The 13,422-nt window shown below is 39.2% G+C and overlaps 1 protein-coding gene across 1 annotated transcript in view; it reads left to right on the top strand.

Moving 5' to 3' along the window:
* RAPGEF4 (Rap guanine nucleotide exchange factor 4) overlaps positions 1-13,422 on the top strand; it is a gene marked incomplete at both ends in the record, with an annotated part of 155,344 nt that overhangs the window by 141,289 nt on the left and 633 nt on the right. Inside the window, 4 exons of the mRNA XM_082311463.1 lie at positions 2,080-2,130; positions 2,769-2,856; positions 3,191-3,255; positions 12,329-12,383. Coding sequence (XP_082167589.1) covers positions 2,080-2,130; positions 2,769-2,856; positions 3,191-3,255; positions 12,329-12,383 — 259 coding nt within the window. The remainder of the gene's footprint in view (positions 1-2,079; positions 2,131-2,768; positions 2,857-3,190; positions 3,256-12,328; positions 12,384-13,422) is intronic.

Here is a 13,422-nt window from a genome sequence, read left to right as displayed (position 1 = left end):
AATACTCACAAGCAGTTAGCAAGAGTGACAACAGCAGCTTCTATTGATGAGCTAAACTGCCCAACAGGATGAGTGAGTTAGCCAGTTAACCTCTTACATCAGCCCATCCTCTGTTTGACTTTATTGATCATTTAGTGAGATCACTCCATAGATACTTCTATAAAATCCATCCTCTGTTTATATATATTATTTTCTGATCTCCATATGGACTCTGTTGCCCTATTAAAATGTGGGTTTGTCCTAACCTTTTCTGGTTTTCTCTCTGACATGCATTTCCCTGCTTACTATCAGTTTGGTCTTCATTCTCAGAGCTTCCACCTTTTTCTGTGGCTTTGCTCTTTTGTATGTGAGTATATCAAAAGGGTGCAGTATCCAGCAGGGTGAGGTAGTAAGCACATGTAACCACTAAGAACATACTGGTTGTCAAAAGCAGTGCAGTTTTGAATGTGCATGTATTTTGTTCATTAGAAATTCAAAATAGTTAGCATGATCGAGGTCACTGATGCAGCTGAGACCAAAATTTGAACACCTTCAAAAAAGTGCTCTGAAATAGGAGATCAGACTAACACATCTGAGAGGACACCAGCCCAGTTTTCAAAAGTACATGTTGCAAGTGGCATATACAATCAGTGCTAAAGGCAAAGATTTGCAGGGCGGTTTCTCAAAATAATGACCCTTCATTTGTGGCTACTGAGAGGAATAGTTGGGAGAGCTGAGACAGTGCAGGAGCAGTATGAAGAGAGAAGAGGGAATTGAATGTATATACTACATACAGCAATCTGAAATGGGCACAGGTCTGAGCTGGAGGGGCACAGATCATTTGTAAGTGTGGGGTATGAACTTGAGTTCAGGGAAATGTTATCACGCTCTGGTTCTGCACGGCATTCAGTTTATCAACAGAATCTCTGCAGCTTGATTTTTAGCCAGATATATATACAGAATATACTTAAAACCAAACATATCAAGACCTGATTTTTGTTATATTATCATGCATTTACATTAGTTGCATGAACAAATTAGATATTTGCAGGTGCAAATGTCCAATTATACCACTTATTTCACAAATACCTAATCTGCATGCATATGCAAACTAGGCACACAGTTGTTGACACACATCATTAAAAATTAGGCCCTTGCTGTGGCACAGTGTAAATATCTTGCTAGGGTACACACTCCAAATGTAGAAAGTATTGCAAAAAATCATTTCTGCACTATAAAGTATCTATTAATTTTTAATGTTACCCACTGCCAGTAGTAGTCTGATTTAATCAGCAAATATAGAGAAATTTCTTGTTAAAACTGGAAAGCTGACACATTCTGAGTGTGCATAAAACATTACTGTGATCTCTGCAACTAATTTATAACGTATCTTACAGTCTTTATAGTAAAATTATTTAACACGTATAACATAACATGAGGGGGAAAGAAAATATTTAGTAAAGCTTATCTCATTCCAATCACTGCATGATCAACTGATCACGATTTATTTGTGTAGGTATTGTGGACTGAAAAACTATTCATTAATTTATACCCCAGAAAGCAGTAGAGGCCCTTGGCTGTTGGGCATGTCAAGAATTTGAGCTATAGTTGGTGATACATCAGCATGAACAAAAAAACCTCCTGGAAATGCCCAGGCATGGATTTGAATGTTGCAAGGGCAGTTCATCATAGGTACAAATAATTAAGCTGAGCTACCCCTATGCAAGCTGTGTGTAAATTATATTTTCAGATAGGCTATTATCAGGAATGTCCTGAAACCATGGACTTGAACTTTCACTTACATTCTGAATTCAGTGATTGCGATGTGAGCCAAACAAAAATCTGAATCTAAACATCCCAAAGGAGTAAATTCAAGTTGGGGTTTAAATCAGGATCCAGGTTTCATGGCTGGTCCCGTCTCTATTTATAATCTGGTTGCTAGGAAACGTGTTGTATTTTAGATTAGCACATTGTTAGAAATATCTGGCAAAAAGAGCACTTTCCTGACTTAGGGCGTTGTAGAAGGAACTAGCATTTACAGTAAAATTGCCACACAAATTGGATTTAATTAAGGTCTGCTATTTTTGTTTTTATTAACAGAAACTTCCAAGCAAGTTCAAGAAGATCTATGCAGAGTTTGAAAGCTTAATGGTGAATAGCAATAGATCCCTTATTCTATGCACAATCTGAGCTAATTCAGTTTCTGAGTAACTGATTTGAATTCCTTGATTCAGAACATTTTATATGTCCTTGTTTGACTTTAAGAAGTTTATGATCCCATTTTAGAGCTGCTAAAACAAGTATGTATGACTAATAAATTATACTCTTAGGAACCTACTCTGAGAGAACTTATGTACCACTCAAAGTTAATCTGGGAACTCAGAAAAGCTTTATCGCATGTTTTCTGATAGTACATATGGGAAATTATATTTTTCAACCTGGATTTTTCCAGGCAATACATTTTAGTGTTACAACATATGCAAAACTGGATCTGCAGCTGCAAGGAGGGAGGAAAAATGTGTGGTTCCTTTTATGAACAATTTTTTTGTAATCATATCTTACCTTGCTATTTGGCATGAAAAATGTTTGTGTTTAGCGGCTGCATTCTCATCATGTGAGCTGTATGGGAGAATGATAAAAGGTGTCTTAGTTTGCAGATGCGCTTTTAAAGCCACGGGAGAAAATAATGATTTTAATAAATGCCATGACATCTAAATGAGTGCATACAGTGTCTCAATACATGTAATAATACATATTAGTAATTATTTGATTTCTCTTTTCTTCTCAAGGATCCATCAAGAAACCACAGGGCCTACAGACTAACTGTAGCTAAATTGGACCCTCCAATAATTCCTTTCATGCCACTACTTATAAAAGGTAAGCTTGGATGTTACCAGAATTATCAACTTGGAAGCTATTTGTCAAATATTTGAAGAATAAGAGTAGCAACAAGAAAAAGCAAAAATCAATCTGTGTGAGGTATGATCTTTTCCCATTATAAAAAGCATGACACAGAGACAAGAAAAACTGCTTTAGTACATCTGAATATCATACCTCAATTTTACTAGTCTCAGAAATGCTGCAAATTAAAAACCAAATGTTTTACTTTTATAGCTGCTTTGATTTTTGTAAGGGATAGATAAAGTGTTCTGCTGTTTTGTATGGCCATGATTCAGTAATGGGCTTTTATGTGGCTTTTCTTTCTATACAGACATGACATTTACTCATGAGGGAAACAAGACATTCACTGACAATCTAGTAAACTTCGAAAAAATGGTATGTATGACATATTTGATATGAAAATTTAAAAAGACCTCCCTATGCATCTCTTCAAGAGTGAACTTCTCAACAATGACTTCCAAGGCTAGAGAAGGTGAAGGCACGACCAAGAGCTAGCAAAAATAGTCTGTGTTGTGCACAGCACCTGGGACCTCTGGGTTTCTGGAAAACCTCACAGAGGTGGAGAAGAAACTGCCCACTGAGCCATGCACAGCCAAAATGTTTCCTAGGAGAGGCAGCAGCAGTGACAGGAAGCAGAGCTGTTAGAGACAATTTTTAACAGCCAGTTTGGGACCAAGCTGTGATTTTAACTGCTGTTCCTTCAAACAGGACTGAACTGCCTCAGGCTGGGATAGTTCTGCATTGCTCCTCAGAAAATGAAAGGGGCTTTAATACAGAACATGCACAACATCTTATTTTCTTCTTTCCTTTAACAAGTGAAAGGAGACTTCTGTGACTTGATTGCTTTCATATTGGAAAGGGGGATCAATGATGATAGAAGGCTAGACTATGCTCACATTTGATTTATTTTAAATCCTGTACCTAAGCTCTCATCATTTCAAACACCTTTGTCAAAAACTGCAGGCAGGCAACTTCCCATGGCAGAAATTTCAACTGAAACTCAAGTTTCTCAGCAGTGAGAAGCCATTTTCTTGGTTGCTAAGGCCATGTTCTTAATGTGGTTAATGACACCTGCATCCGAAAAGCAGGGTTAGCCAAGCCCAGCTATGAGTAGCTACACTACAATACCAACCTGACTTACTGTTCTGGCAGTAAAGCTCCATTCAGTAGCCATGCTAGAGCATATCTACTCTGGCACCTATATCTGCTTGTTCTTAGTACTACAGTAACCAGACCCACTCCATGGTTATTTGCACTGCACTACAGAGGAGCTTGTCTTACCTTCTGAGCACTGATACCGCAGAGGGGAAAAAAAGGAGGACTTTCAGCTCTTTAGAAAACTTCACAGAAAAGGGATCATGACTCTGAGTGAATTCTTCTCTTAGATTTTAGTCTGTAGCTCCAGGACAGCCTCTGTTCTAGGGTGAAAATACCTCTCTACTAAGCTGAGACTTTTCTGTGGGTAAATGGTAGTGCTAGTGCCTGAGTAAGAGCCTGACATCACTTTGCAATAATGACATTCGGTAATTGCATACGCAGACTGTGTTGCCATTTCCTTCCAAAGGCCTTGAGCCTTCTACCTGCAGAAAAGGACTTTTTTCTGGACTGCCTGTTCTAATTAGATAGATAAATATATATATATTTGTGTAGATTGTAAATATTTGGGGGAACGCAAAGGGATCTCGGACTTGGCTGGAGTACCTCCAAACCAGGAGGGATGGCAGCTGCATTGCTATAGCAATGGCTATGTGGCTGGCTCCATGTTCTCCACCTCACTTGGCCTACTTAGACCTCCTGAGCCAGAAGAGCTGGTACATTCACAGGCCTCAGAGCTGTATGCCTCAGGCTCTTCTTTATGCCTGTTTATGTGTAAAAGCCATTACAGGAGGCAGGAGCTCTCCTGTGAGCACTTGCCCATAGACTGAAGTTCAACCCAGGCTTGTTACTTAGAAATGGTTCTGCACCACTCTATACCACAGTTTGGCACTCCTAAGGCCAAGAATGAATTTAACAGCAGCTTAAACTGATCTATATCTAGGCTGCTGCAGGTCTGCCCTTTTCACCCTAGTCTGCACATTGCCTTATCTTCAGAAGTATGTTATCTCCAGAACATGGATTTACTAGTAGCAGCCAAAAGTTCTAAATAAAATTTTATACTGCATGAATGTAGTATCACCCATTTTGATCAGTAATCTGAGCTTTGACCATTTCCTTTAGGAAGGGAAAGTGAAGATCAATTAATGTATTTTTGATGCTATATATTTTTCAAAGCATCAATATAATGTCTTATGTTCCTCCATGCAACAGAAAGGGAAACGTTCTCCTTTCTCAGTATTCTAAACCTTTCTTCAGTTAGTGCTCTACCTGCTCACTCTGCTTTTTCTCTAGGCCTTACTACAAGTATATCTTTTGTGTTTTTAATGTTCTTCACTAGCTATTCTGCACGCTTCTGTGGTGTTTTTACTGCTTCTCTCAACCCATAGCTCTTCAAAGCAACATGTATTCAGATTCCACCCACATAATTCATTCAAATCCTAATGTGGACCTGGCAGTTTTTAGCTTTTTGCATGTGTCATCAGGTCAAGCAAAGAAGAAAAGCCTACTGTTAAACCTCAGTCGCTACCGCCTACTTGTGTTAAGCTTGCAACTGTCATATCCACACATAATTGCCAGATATTAACTAGTGAAGACAAGACCACTCAGCCAGATAACTCTCAGATAAATTCAGCTCTCTTTTACATAAGCATAAACTCAAGGTGATGTTATTCTGCCATTTTCAGGAGAAAAGCAGAAACCAGATTTCCTCACAGCAATCATGTCCTGCCATTTATTGTTTCTGCCTCTTTGTTCTGCTGCATGATATTCTGTCACAAGCAGATGGAGATACCTCAGAATATTGCTGAGAGCCACTCTTACTGATCTGTCTAAAACATCTTCATTCTTTGGAAAATGATTTCCCTTGATCCATCCTAACTTTGACGCTTGCTGAAGTTTATGAATAAAAATATCTGGGTAGTTGCCACTGGTGGTGCCATTTGCCACCAGAGGAGGTGGGTCCCTCTGACTCTCGTGTAAGCACAGTGATGAAACCAAGAACAGCCTCTGGCATCGTGTCTGCATTCTCACCGCAGAGCTCTGATCCCGACAGCTGATGTGCTGCTGACAACTTTATTCCTGTAACTGGCAGCCAAAAGTAGAAGTTTGATCTAGTGGCATCTCTTTAGCTGAAACAGCTTCCTTTAAATCTTTTATGTTTTCTGATGTTTCTGTGATTATTTATATTAAACGATGCATCTTAAAACATGCAGGAGCTGTCAGACAGTGTCTGAGCCAGGAGTTCCCTGAGTGCCAGAAACTGCGAGGCCTGGTTTCCTAAACATTTGTGTTTCATGGCTGCCTGAGCTCTGCTCAGAGCTTTCCTCGTGGCCGGGGCATGTGTCGTTTCTTCATGGCTGGGGAATTCTGTGTGAATAGGCTTTTGTCATAACACAGGAACTTGCACTACAGCCTTTTCCCTGAAGGAGACAGGAGAAGAGGGTGCTTACACGATCCTTCTCTTGTCCAAAGCAATCTATTTTCACAGAAAATCAGTAGGAGCTTTTTTATATTTGAAAACTCTGCATTCTTTTTTCAAATTTGACAAAATTTTCTAGAGAAGAAGGGAAAAACAGGCAGATGGTGTTAAACCACATTAGCCTAGTTTTTTTTTTTAGCAAATCAAGCTAAAAAGGAAAGGGACTGAGTTTTTTCTTGCTACACTTTCCTATAAATCAGTCTTTTCAGAGGTGTAGTGACAGAACTGTGGTATTGGCAGTAGCGGAGGGACATCACCCTGCACAGCATTGCTGAGCTTTACCTGCTGCTGCCTTTGCAGCTGCCTGCTCCTTCTTCCCCTTCTGCATCTCCTGGTCCCCCTGGATGCCTCGTATTTGGAGGAGGCTGTGAGGAGTGGGAGGGCAGGGACAGCTAGCCAAGGAAGAGGATGCCATGTGTGGTAGAGTCACAGCTATGTGTAAAGAGGGAAGTTTGTAAAGCAGACCCATTTGGTTTGTACAAGATGTGGGCAAACAATATTGAATGTGTCAGAAATAGGTATACACTTTGTATTTGCACTGTACTTGCGCTCTTTACTATGCCATTTATTGCATGAAGCAAGGAGGGCAGATGGAGGAAACAAGTATTTGGCCTTAAAATCCATCCTGGAACATGTTATTTATACTTTTGTCAGTAAGTAGACAGAACTAAATTACTGGTATTAGTAGTACGTCTTTAGTAAAAGGCTTCAATACCAAACAAGACATGGTTTTAGAGAAGTATTGAAGGTCTTTTACTTATCTCACTGTAAGAAGCTGATGGAGACAAGGTACAAGCTGTTTCCACCATGGTGTTGCTCAGCTGTACCTTCTAGGTTGGCATATACTCCATGACCTTGTGTGGTAAAAACTACCTGCATCTTTTCTCCACTAGTGAGTTGACAGTATATGTTAGTTGCAAGTGTTGCTTTAGAAGACCCATCTATGTAAAAGGAGGAACAAGGATCTATGTCATAGAGGAACACGAAATAGGCTTGTAAAGTTTTTAAAATGCTGTAATTGTGTTTGGCAGGTTGAGGACATTTTGAGAGCTGCAAGTAGGTAACAGGTAAAAAGATGGCAGTAGACAGCAAACAGAATTACACATTTGTCTTTACCCTCTTTTCAGGTGAAGGAGAGCCCCCAAAGCTGTCAGTACTATTAGTTCCTATAAACTCTGTATGATTTAGCAGATACAGGACAACCTACAACCTGCAGTGCAGTACGTGGCAAGATAAAACATTCAAGTGACACTGCTTTTATGGTTATATATTTAGAAAAAAATTTAAAAGGCCTTTCCTAGAATTATATCTTGCCAGGGAAAGAAGAGAGAGGAAAGTGAGGAAAGTACTGAGCGTGACTCTCCTTAAGGACAGGCAATATTTCATAGTCTTGACCACTTACTGATTTCTGCTTTTTTCAAACCTCAGCTGCATAATCCTGCACTCTGACTGCCAGTACAGAATTTTGTATTCATAGACAGAGAGAAGATGCAATTATTTGGGAACTTTATCAGTGCCATTTCTCAAATCATCAGACAGCCTGAACAAAGATCACTTTCTGTGGCACCACCTCCATGTCACACTACCCAGCATGTCTCAGAAACGGCACCTGTAGAGGGAGCAGAAGTCACGAAAGAGCTCTGAAAGTGCTGACCTGCCATGGCAGCACAAGACAGTGCCATGATGCTGGCCACTGATGCTTCTTTTTGTCAAGCTTCTTCACCCTTCAGGTGTGAAATGAGGATTAGAGAATCTGTGCATATTGGTTTTCGGGTTTTGTGGAGATGAACAAAAGGGAATTCACACTCTGATCCTTATGCAAAAAAAGGGCAAACATTCTTTCATTTTTGGAACATAAAGATTATGCAAAAAGTGTGTGACTAAAGCCCTTAGTAGTTTTCTATGGCATATATGAATATTTATAACATTTAGAAACCTGGGTTTGGAATGGATTAGAAGATAATGTGCTGGCCTGCTGCCACTATTTCAGACTGCATAAAACTTGAAAGGGTATTGTTGTGTATATATAGCATGCTGGTAGTAGCAGTTGCTTGTTATGTTATACAGTTAGTTCTGTTTCAGAAAGAGCCAAATTTAGGTTTGTATGGCTTTTCGATAATGGTCTTAGCACTGTGAGTAAACAGAGGTTAATTTTTGCAGGCATTAAGTAGAGGTAATCCTCTATTTGAAGAAAAATTGTAAGGAGCTGGCAATTAAACTTCCTTCAGAACATTTTCTCTGTACGCGTTTCTAGTTTTCTTGAGTCAAAAGAAGACAATCCAACTTATCTACAAGATTCAGGAAGGGAAATTCACTTTCACTTCATATGCTCTTTTTCTGTTCAATTTACACCTTCCAAAGAGCTCTTCTGAGTTTATACTAGACAATACAACAGCACGTGGAAAAAAAGCAATGTGAAAGGAGCTTTTCAAGGATGCATAATGCTCCAGAATCTCCCCATTGGGTTGCGATGCTGTCTTCTGGCCACAGTTTCTCCATTTATTCTGCCTTAGCACCCACTTCCTCATTCCTTTGTGTTTCATCATTTCCAGGTGTCATGGTTTAACCCCAGCCAGCAACTAAGCCCCACACAGCCGCTCGCTCACTCCCCCCTGGTGGGATGGGGGAGAGAGTCGGAAGAGTAAAAGTGAGAAAACTCATGGGTTGAGATAAAGACAGTTTAATAGGTAAAGCAAAAGCTGTGCACGCAAGCAAAGCAAAACAAGGAATTCATTCACTGCTTCCCATCGGCAGGCAGGTGTTCAGCTGTATCCAGGAAAGCAGGGCTCCATCACGCCTAATGGTTACTTGGGAAGATGAATGCCATCACTCCGAATGTCCTCCTCTTCCTTCTTCTTCCCCCAGCTTTATGTCCTGAGCATAATGTCATATGGTATGGGATAGCCCTTTGGTCAGCTGGGGTCAGCTGTCCCGGCTGCGTCCCCTCCCAGCTTCTTGGGCACCCCCAGCAAACTTGCTGGTGGGGTGGTGTGAGAAGCAGAAAAGGCCTTGACTCTGTGTAAGCACTGCTCAGCAATAACAAAAACATCCCTGAGTTATCAACACTGTTTTCAGCACAAATCCAAAACATAGCCCCATACTAGCTACTATGAAGAAAATTAACTCTACCCCAGCCAAAACCAGCATACCAGGATACTTTTGAATGCACAGATTGAATGAGATTATCCTGAGGAATAGGCAAAGTAACTCCTTCAAATGAAGCCTTTCAGCCAACTGAAGGAAGCCAGGCAGTTCAGCCTTTAACCAGAAGTCAGATGAATTCATTTCCACTTTGGTTTTCCTTGCCTGGAATAGCCCATATAATGAGAAATTTGGAAATAGTGAAAACTTTTTAAAAACTTTCGCTACACACATACTTTGTCTTTCAGTACAATACAGCATTACAGTACTTACTCTGAATGCTGTGGTTTTTTTCAGAACAAATTCCCCACATAAAGAAAAAAAAGAGTAAAATGATTCCACAGAACACTCTTTTTTGATAAATCTAAGTCTTCACCTAAGAAGCTTAATAGTAAACTAGTCAAACACTGAGCCCACAGTCTAGCTCCAAAGATCATTATGAAATGAAGCTTCAAAACCTAAACATTTACAGGTATGAAAAATTAAGGTGTGTATTAACAATCTGTCTAGAAAGCACATCAAGCAACACTAGCTATCTTCATAAAAATGAAGTGTCCTTAGCAAAGCTTCCCTTGACATTAGACGGTCTTTAAACTTCATCAGGTTGGCTGGTGCAGTTCAACTTTATGGTCTCTCCTTGAAATAGTTATTTTAGGGGAGTACTTTTTGAAATTGTATAAATCGAAATAGCAGCATCACATAACAGAGCCAAATATGAATCCATAGAGTTATGAAACGTTTATGTTTACATGTTCATGTTGTTTTGATTTTCATTTGATTGGGTTAGACTTGAAGAACCAACACTGTAATATGCAGTGCGTTCTGTTTCAATCCACTATTATAGTAGGTGCTTATCTTTGAGTATTTAAGAGGTTCCATTGAATTCAATGGGGCTTATTCACGTGCTTAATGCTAAGTACATATGAGAATGTTTGCAAGGTAAGTGCCTTAGAAAATCTGCCTAGTAGTAATGGCTTGAAGAGGTATGAAAATTAACATAGAATAAAAATGATTCTTACTTGAAATCTACTTATTTTCCACATGTAGATACATACGACTTTAGGAACAATATAAGCAGACCCATATCCAAATTCCCTAGATCTTTTGGGAACTTGTGTTTTAGAATTAAAATATTTTAGATCAGTTTCAGAATAGCTACATTTAATTTGATTATACAGTGTGTAATCCACAAAAACGTAGTACATGATATATCAGTAGTGTTTCTAATGCTGACCACCAGCCATACCCATTTTTGTATGCTTGACAGTGCATTAAAATGTCTGGAATTATTCAGTATGTGTGTAAGGAATGTTTTACATTGGTGCTTCCCACTTCTGGAATGACAGATTTCACAAAGGTATATTTTATTTATAACATCATTTTCATGTAAGATTACAGTTGTGTATTAATTTTGAGGAGCATATGGCTTATGTTTTACTGTTTACTAGTAAGGAATATATCATTCCATTGTGTGAGCGCTTATGACTAGCTTGTTAATCTCACACAAAATTTCAAGAAGGTATGGAGCAGCCTGGTGAGAGTGTGCAGCGTTAAAACATGTAGCTGTGTTGTAATTGTTGGACCATGTTAAAGTGGTGGTACAAACGTTAGACTGATTAGGAATAGCATTTCCCTCCTCTGCTTTTTCTTAAGCTAAGCAAAAGAAACTGAAACAAATGTCCTTATAACAGTGATTGAATCAAACTATCTAGCTAAGGAAGTCAGTTTTACTGCTGAAGTTTCAGTTTATTTGATATTATGCAGAACAACCAATTTTGCCCCCACACTGGTTGGTGTATTACTGGTGTGGTGCTAATCACACAAGCCAGTTCAAATTTTGCAGCCCAGTACTAAATCTGAAATGTTTTGCTTTTTTACTTCCCTTCATTTCTGTTCTTAAAAATTATTGTAAAATAGCATCTGATTTATCAGAGCAAAATGTATTGATTAATATTTTCTTACCTAAGTGAGTGAAATGATGGCTTATTTACTGCAGAGCAAGCACAGCCAAGAAGGACTGAAGTGACTTCTGCTTTTTTTGTGAATTGCCAGTAGAAATGTCCACCACAAGTGAATCCACTTTTCATGTTGGTTTAGATGATACACTTGTGCAAGCTAACACTAACAGGTCTGTTTGATGAAACTTGCCTACAGGGCCACAGTTCTAACAGTGGCCGCCTCACCTGTGAATCGAGCATACTTCCAGAGGGAATCAGTGAACATACACCCTCACATGCTCATTCTACACTGTCATTCTCCAGGAGGGCTGCATTTTAAACTCAAACTCATATGAAAGGTGAACGCTCTTTAATTGCTGAGTATGTTCTAGAAATGACCTTGCTGTTAGGAACTGATGGTCTTAAAATTAACATGTGTACATACTCCAAGGTATTCTACATTATATTCTTTTTACTTTTTAATGTGGGCAGATGTTACCAAAGAAATGCACATTGAAGGGGCTGATTTTCATTCTTAGTTAAGGCCTTTTACAGCATCCAAGCAAGGGAAAGGGTCCTCTGAGCGCATGTAAATTACATTCATGCTCATTTAAAGCCTGTGTAAATGCAAATCACACCCTACGTATGAGGGTATCAGCATTAAAATTATATTTTCATTCATATGACTGCTTTTATTGGCATATGTCTTCACACTCAGGCACAGTTAGGTGCTTCGTTTAAATGATGATGAAATACAGTGCTTGTTCTCTGATTACATCCCATCTTTTCTTTCCAGCGCATGATTGCCAACACTGTCAGGACGGTGAAATTCTGCCGAAGCCAATCTTTCAGTAAGTGTATTACAACATCTGCACAGTCAGCATTATCATCAGTAGCTACAGTAATTACAACTAATTCTGTGTGTACCAGAATTGAAAAGCCTGGTTTCCAGTGATTTCTCCCATGTTTGGATCATCCGATGTTTCACAGGGTGAAATATCCTTCAGGAAGCTCTAATACGCCCCTTCTCCTCCATCTCTTTTCCAAGCATGTGAAGGAGCTAAATATCTGTGAGGTCTCTACACATCTGTCAAATTAGAATCCGTCGTAATTAGCCACTGGGTTCAGAAGTGGTTGAAATAAGGCTAGCAGACAGCAGCACACAGACACATGCAAGATACTTGTTTGGATAAACCCTGTTTTTATAGGAAACCAGTCCGGAAACACGACGTTTATAACATAACTGCATAAGGTGATGACCTTAAAACCTGTTTGTCAGTATAATTACCAGAACTTACTTGAGGCCATGTAAGATGACAGAGTTGTATGGTCAAACAGGCTTGCTCTGTGGGTCTCATCCCATCTAGGTGCACTGTCAGTTCCAGTCACACTGGCATTTCCTCAGTGCTTCCTTCATTTTGCCTCACAGCAGCCTTCCTCTTTCTCGAAGAATAGAATAAATAATGTAACACGAAACATTTTTTATAAAAATAGTTTCTTTCCATCTGGGTCAAAGCTTAACTCGAGAAGATCAAGTTAAGGGACCCTTTTTTTTCCTCCCACCATCAAGGTTTTTCTGGCTATGTATCTTTTAATTTTAATGTACTGAGCACTAGTGAGACCTCCACATATTTAGAAATGGAAGTGGATTTTCACTCTACATGATATAACAAAATGTCAGTATATAGATGCACCGTATCGAAGTCCCATGGGTTTTTTGTGTGTGTATGTGTATTTATATACAGTAGATGCTTCAGTATCTGTCTTTTAGACGAGTTTTAAGTTACCTAACACATATCTCATTAAATTGTAAGCTGTTCACTGTGCGGCTGAAGATGCTCAGATTTTAACTCAGTGGTATTTCATAATTGTTGTTGGAGTAGGTATAAT

The sequence above is a fragment of the Platalea leucorodia genome, assembly GCF_965183815.1.
Source record: "Platalea leucorodia genome assembly, chromosome: 5".
NCBI classification, from domain to species: Eukaryota; Metazoa; Chordata; class Aves; order Pelecaniformes; family Threskiornithidae; genus Platalea; species Platalea leucorodia.
The sequence above is the reverse complement of the archived record's forward strand: the minus strand, read 5'-3'. Positions and strand labels throughout refer to the sequence as shown.